Raw genomic sequence first — 6442 nt, 5'->3', positions numbered from 1 at the left:
TAAGGACCTACCACAAACATCAAGTGCTTTTTCAACAATATGCCAAGGGGCAGAATGGATTGCAGCTGTTTCAATTTCCCGATGCCGGGTAAGCTCAACAGGTTCGAGGGGATGATCGGGCAAATGTCAAGTGCTGCAAGGACACCTAAGCCGTGTTGAAAGGAAAGTACCTTGCCTCGGGGCGGCTCTTCGACGAATGAAGGCAGAAAGCTGCAACGTCCAGCAGGGAATCAGTCCAAAAGCGACCGCCCTTAACCCACTAACTTGGCTATAAATAAAGCTAAAAGGTTGGAATTTGGTAATACCTCTTAGTTTATTATTATTTTTTTGGTAATAGATCCATAAATTTATTGAAATACTGACCCAAAAAATATAAACAAAAATGGAAAAAAGCTTTTAAAATCAATTACACATCCTGCTGTATATCCTTTTTGTTTTTGTTGATACCCTTGATAATTACTGGCCACCTCGTTATCAGCAGCACACCGCCCACTGATAAGGAGTCAGCGAGCTTTCGTAGCCGGACTCGCTGTCGCAGCCGGAGTCGTGGCCGGAGCCGAGCTGAGCCGAACATTTTACGGCCGGAATAGAGCTTTCCCTGCAGCAAGGGCCACAAATTGCTAACATATGGTAGCGTTGAATGGCGCATCTTCTAGCATTGGCTATCCTGTCGTTGTGGCAAGCGGAGCGCTCCTTGCAACGTCCTGTCACTTCGTCACTGCGGTTGCGAGCGGTTCTCTAAAAATTTTGATTTCGATTCGAGTCGGTTTTCTGTTTTCTTGATTTTCTCCTTCTGTGCGAAGAACTCCCAAATGAGATTCAGTCGTTTGTAATTTAAATAGATTCTATTTCGCATAAATATCTCAAGTATTTGAGAAAGGAAACTCGGTGATTTGGTGTTGAATTTTGAGCATAATTTGCATTTGGCGGAGAGTGTTTTTTCAAAGTTTATTTGGATTATTAATGAGCTGTGCTTAAGGAGATGATTAATTATCCTGATTTTGGGTAAAAAGTAAACAATATAAAAATATTTAAAAAGTTCTCCAAAGAAGACAGCAACAGAGTTAAAAGGTAAGTTTGAAAAACTCTAGTCCTTTATGGAAAAAGAATATTGTAGCATACTTTTCTGCCACTTCTTGGCCATCTCTTTAATAATCTCCAAAAAAGGAAAGAATTTTGTTTATCTTGCTTCATTGTATTATTCATTGTATATTTTTATCACAACATTCCCACAATTGACAATGTTTCGTCTTGAAGATGCGTCTGGCACTTTAAGCCCTCGAAACACTCTTAACAAGTTGGGAATTGAGAAGGCAAAATGCTGGCAGGAAGGGGGCGGCGATGAAGAAATCCAATTTGATAAGTAATCGCATCAGGCAACAGCAAAAGCCTTGAAATTCGCACTTAAAGCGTCTTCGAGCCCTCTAATCCCAGCAATTTAAACACTAAACCAGCCAAAGAAAGCATTTTTTTATGGCATGCCAAGGACTGCCTGCCTGCCTGCCTGTTGAATATTTTTTTCTTTGGGGTTTGGCTTATTAAATCTGTGATTCTTGCTGCCTGCCTGCTGCGATGTCCAGGTCAAAGGCCAAAGTAGTTGAAGAGATTTCTGATTCGGGTCCACAACTTTATTTCTTTATTCGTTTTGCGGTTTTTGTGTGAATTTCCTGAGAGTGAAAGTTTGCCTTTCGCTTCGCTTTCCTTTCTCAAACATGTATGATTTTTTTTATATATCCGTATCTGCGGTGGTATCTTTTATTTTTTTTTTGATAAGATAGTGGTCCCTTATCAACGTACAATATACGGGTATTCAATGTACAATCTTTACCCATATTCGTTACGCCTCTGCGGTTTTTTTTTCATTCGCATCCCGTTAGTAGGCGTTACATAGAACTGTAAGGCTAATTGCTGTTATGCTTATTTATTTCTTTTTTTTTTGTCTATCTAATGACGTCAAGCATGTGTTAATAAATGGTGGGAGAGTGTATGAACTCATATGACCAACAGGTAACAGGCCAGAGATAGCCAAAATGGGTTATTCAACTGGCGGCTAGAAGTGTAGCACCAACAAAGCTCTTGAGGGATTATTTTTAGGTTAATTGTGGTAATTAGGAAATGTTGATAAGAGTTTTTAATCGATAAAAATAAAAAGAGCTTTGAAAAATATTTAAATTAATTATCATTAAAAATATGTATCTACATGTAATTTAATTTATTTATTTACGAACAGCAAGGTTATAAAGATGAGTCAAAAAATAGCCTCACTTTTTATGACAAAGGTAGTAGGTAATGGCATTACTTTCAAGCATATAATAGAAAATGGTCCCATTTTATATTTTCCAAGAAGCTAAAACAAATGCATTCAAAACTTTTCCAGCTACTAAGGCCAACAGGTAATAATGCTCAACAGATAGCCAAGAGTCCTAGAGCCACAAATTGGTTAAAGTTGCTGTGACAATTTTCGACTTTATAAGTTGTTAATTTCTGGCCAACACGGTTGCCAAAACTTGGAGCTAAGCAAAAAACTTTTATTGATGCCTGGGTAGAATGGGGTTGCATGCTTGGTTGGCTTCACTGTCACCAGGAGGAGGCCATCGATGAGGAGGAAAATGGAAGCAAAAGTGGATCAAGAAGAAAGAATAGAAAGAGAAGAAGGAGAAACGGGAGAGACAGCCAGTCGATGGCGAGACAGCTTGTCACTAACATGTCCGAGGCTTAAATTTCATCTTTCACGCTTCTCTTCCAGCGCCCAAGTTCATTATTTTTATTATTCCCAGCCCACTTGCCACCCTCCTCCTGGCCGCTTTAAGTTTTTTAATTATGCTGCCTGGTTTAATCTGGAGCTTAATCCGTTTTAAGGACAGGCACACATGTCGTATACGTGATGTGGGGGGTGCTGTGATTTTCTTGACGCCTGGCAATGAGATTTTACTTTAAAAGTATTTAATATATAGGCACCTTATGTTTTTAAACATTCTTAGACTTTAACAATTATTTTATTGCTTTTAAAACTTGAGGAATAATATTTACTTAGTTGGTGTTATTCTATAGAATTCAAAATCAAACAACCACAAAAACGTTGACATTTTTCTCGTCCTGTTTACTGTTTGTGGGTGTCATTGTTCCGCAGGCAGTTACAGGCAGTCTTGGATGTCTCATTCCTGGAATGCGCAGTTTCCTTGACATTCAGCTGCTGGAGTGCATTGTGTTCCACTTGCAATTAGCTTAATTGGTACTCTACATGAAATGTTGGAAATATGGAAATTTCTTAAACCGCTTAGCCAGTGATTCAAATGTATTTTTCAACCATTTCCCCAACGAGAGACCCAACTAATGACTAGTAAATCCTAAAATTTCCGAGAGACCCCCTTTTTTCTACAAAATAGAAACTCGGAATGGAAACCGACATGCAAGTCTCAATAATTGCCGAATTGTGGAAACAATAGAACACTTGGGATCTTCAAATAAGCGAAAATACTGAGCGTACCGCTAATGACAACTATTCAAGCGAAATCTGTTTTCAATTCCCTGTTCGCTACAAGTCCAACTAATCAAATATTAAACTACGCAAAAGTGGTTAAATAATTTGCACGGATTCTCAAGGCCCGCTCGACAAACAGACTGACAAAAATTCTCCAATTAATTGCAGACGAAATTTTGTTGAATAAATATTTGCATTTATTTTGAAAAACGTGTATGGCACCCACAATTTCTATAAAATGAGAAAGTTTTTAAAGTTTAAGGTCAGTTGAAAGGAAATACTCGTTGGCAAGAAATGCGTTTGTTTGTCGCTCTGGTTTGTGTCAGTTTTGTGGCATGTGCCACCGCCCAGTGGCCGCTACGTGGCAAGTCTGGCTTGAATGCCCAGGTGAAGCTGGCCGTGGAGCCACCCAGTCTGTTGGTCAAGAATGCCGGCATTCTTCCTTCACTCCAGCTGTCGGACACTGTGAAGACCCAGGAGATTCCGAATGTGTCGGCCGGAAAGCGTAGCATTCTGCCATACATTTATTCTGGCCCAAGCTACTGGCCCGACTATGGAGTTCCCACCAATGGCTGGTATGGTGGCTGGAATTCTGGTTACTCTAACCCTGGATATTGGGGCAACAACTGGTACGATTATGGTGCTCCCTACTATCCAAGACGCCGTTTGGTGAAGCCTGTCGTCTCAGCTTCTACGGGAGCTACCGGAGCCACTGGAGCTACTGGATCTATTGGAGCCTCTGGAGCTACTGGAGCTACTGGATCAAGCTCTTCAACTGGATCCACATCTAGCACTACTACCACTACCACCACCACTAATGATGTTGTTCCTGCTTTGGATGCCACTCTCAGTGCTGCCGTTATTCCCGATGTTGTCCCCATTCCCGATGTTGTCCCAGTTGCTGATCCTGTCGTCCTTCCCTTAGTCATTCCCGATGCTGAACCCTTGCTAACCACCCAGGTTATCTAAGAAGTCAGATTAAAGTTTTAATAAATATATGTATATATTGAGCAAAAATAGAATGGATCATTATTTTGGGACGAAAGACAAAGCACTTTTTGGCCAAAATTTTTAAAAAAGCCCCAAAATATGCTCTTTTTTTTTTTTTAAATAAATTCATTTGACAATAAAACCATTGCCTCAAAGCTCCCGAATTTAGTTCGCCTGTTCCCAATAATCAATTAATTAAATCATGTTTTTTTTCAATCAGTTTTTGATTGAATCGATTTGCTTAAATCTCGACCATTTCCGTCAAAGTTAAAGTGCTCATTTACGACCCGAAACCGAACCAGACAGAGTAGCCCTCCCGCCCGCTATCTTATCTGGATTTCACGCATCGAGTAGAGTGCAAACAGAGGGCTCATTCCGGCATTAAAGGTACCAAGTCAACTACCGCGGCCAGAACCACGCATTAACCAGTTCTGACCAGCCCCAAACCGAGGCGAAACCAGCCGGCAAACAACCTTCCATATGGCACAATATTGAAATATCCAATCAAAATGTTAATTCGAGGATAGAAGAAGAGTGGAAAAAAAAGTGAAAATCAAAGGAGCATTGTTCGCGAAAGGCGGCGTAGATCCTGTCAAAGGATCGCTTCTGTTCAGGTGCAATTTTCATCGAAATTTGATGGGGGCTGGCAAACACATTATGCAAATTTTCGATGAACGAGAGATGGATTTCAAAAAAAACCCTTTTCGCACTTGTTGATTCATTAAACGGACAACAGAGATGCCAAAAAAAATACATATATATAAAAAAGGGTTTATTGTTATTTTTATCCTGCTTTTTGTTTGTTTATATATGGGTATATATATATACTTTATCGTGAGGTTCCCTTTGTTTTTGTCTATGTAACTAGAGCATATTGTGGGACATTCTATGCTTGCCGGGAGGGTGGGAGTTGGGCTGGGATGTGACGTGCTTTTTGCTCTGTGTTTATTTTTAGGGTTTTGGCCGGGGCTTAGGGTCTGGCGCCAACAGACCACTACCACTCCGCCCCAAAAAATACTACCCATCCCTCCGCCGACGCTATTCCCGAAGCGCGCTTTCCTAGGGAAAGCTTTGGGGCTATGCAAATGAATTAATGTTGGCAAAAGTTCACGGCGAATGGAGCGGGGAATTTCTTCTGCAGTTTCGACAAATTGCATCAATTATATATATGTAAATGTCAGAAGTTGAATTACGTCTACTATGGCTCTGTGTTCAGTCGGACTTGGCTAAAATATTTGACCTGGCTGGGCGCTATTACTTTATTCGTAATCACAAAGGCGGGCTTAATAAGCCGAGAGTAATGAATAAACATCAGATATGAGGGAGCCTGGGCTCTAATAATCCTTTGTACATGACAGCAAATGTCTGCACTGAGGAAAAATTATACGAAAATATTGTATATCTATCTTGGATCTCTCTCTTTTAAAATCATATAATCTTCTTATTTGTAATATTCTATCTTTAACCAATATTATTTTACATTTAACCCATTTTTCCTTTTCCCGCCAAAGTCCTAATAGTCCTTCTAGTCCTGATAGTCTTTCCTCCTCAATAAATTCTTGTGGTGACGGCTTGACACTCAACTGACTTGATGAGAGAGCTCAGCCATCATCATCATTGACATAACAATTGGAAACACTTCCGTTTCCACATGAGCAGCCACAGGCTGTATAACTTGACTACACATAAATATATACATATAAACACATATAGATTGGCATTCCAGGGGGATCGGGGCAATGTGGCCTATAAGCAAACAGAAATTAGCGTCCAACGTCGAAGGAAATGATTGCCCAGGAGATGAGCGCCGTTAAGGAATGTGTGTGTTTTTTGTCGGAAAAGGATAACCAAGAGTTATGGAAGGGATTTCGTCAGTTATCCTAAAGGGATTTGTTTTCTTTGGGTTTATTTTTGTTAACCAACATTTGCAGAAGCAGCTGAAAATATATATTTTTGATATTTAAAGGGCTT

The 6442-nt window shown here is 40.1% G+C and overlaps 1 protein-coding gene across 1 annotated transcript; it reads left to right on the top strand.

Moving 5' to 3' along the window:
• The first annotated feature begins 3737 nt into the window (after window positions 1-3737).
• Window positions 3738-4498, top strand: LOC108132665 (uncharacterized). Its single transcript, XM_017252171.3, has one exon. The coding sequence runs from the start codon at window positions 3776-3778 to the stop codon at window positions 4448-4450; it is 675 nt and encodes a 224-aa protein (XP_017107660.2). The 5' UTR covers window positions 3738-3775; the 3' UTR covers window positions 4451-4498.
• Window positions 4499-6442: the final 1944 nt, after the last annotated feature.

Source organism: Drosophila bipectinata, chromosome 3L, assembly GCF_030179905.1.
Source record: "Drosophila bipectinata strain 14024-0381.07 chromosome 3L, DbipHiC1v2, whole genome shotgun sequence".
NCBI classification, from domain to species: Eukaryota; Metazoa; Arthropoda; class Insecta; order Diptera; family Drosophilidae; genus Drosophila; species Drosophila bipectinata.
This window is presented reverse-complemented; position numbering and strand designations above follow the sequence as displayed.

Bases quoted from the DNA above. Each gene is read 5' to 3' on its own strand.
- LOC108132665 (XM_017252171.3), top strand. From the start codon at position 3,776: ATGCGTTTGTTTGTCGCTCTGGTTTGTGTCAGTTTTGTGGCATGTGCC.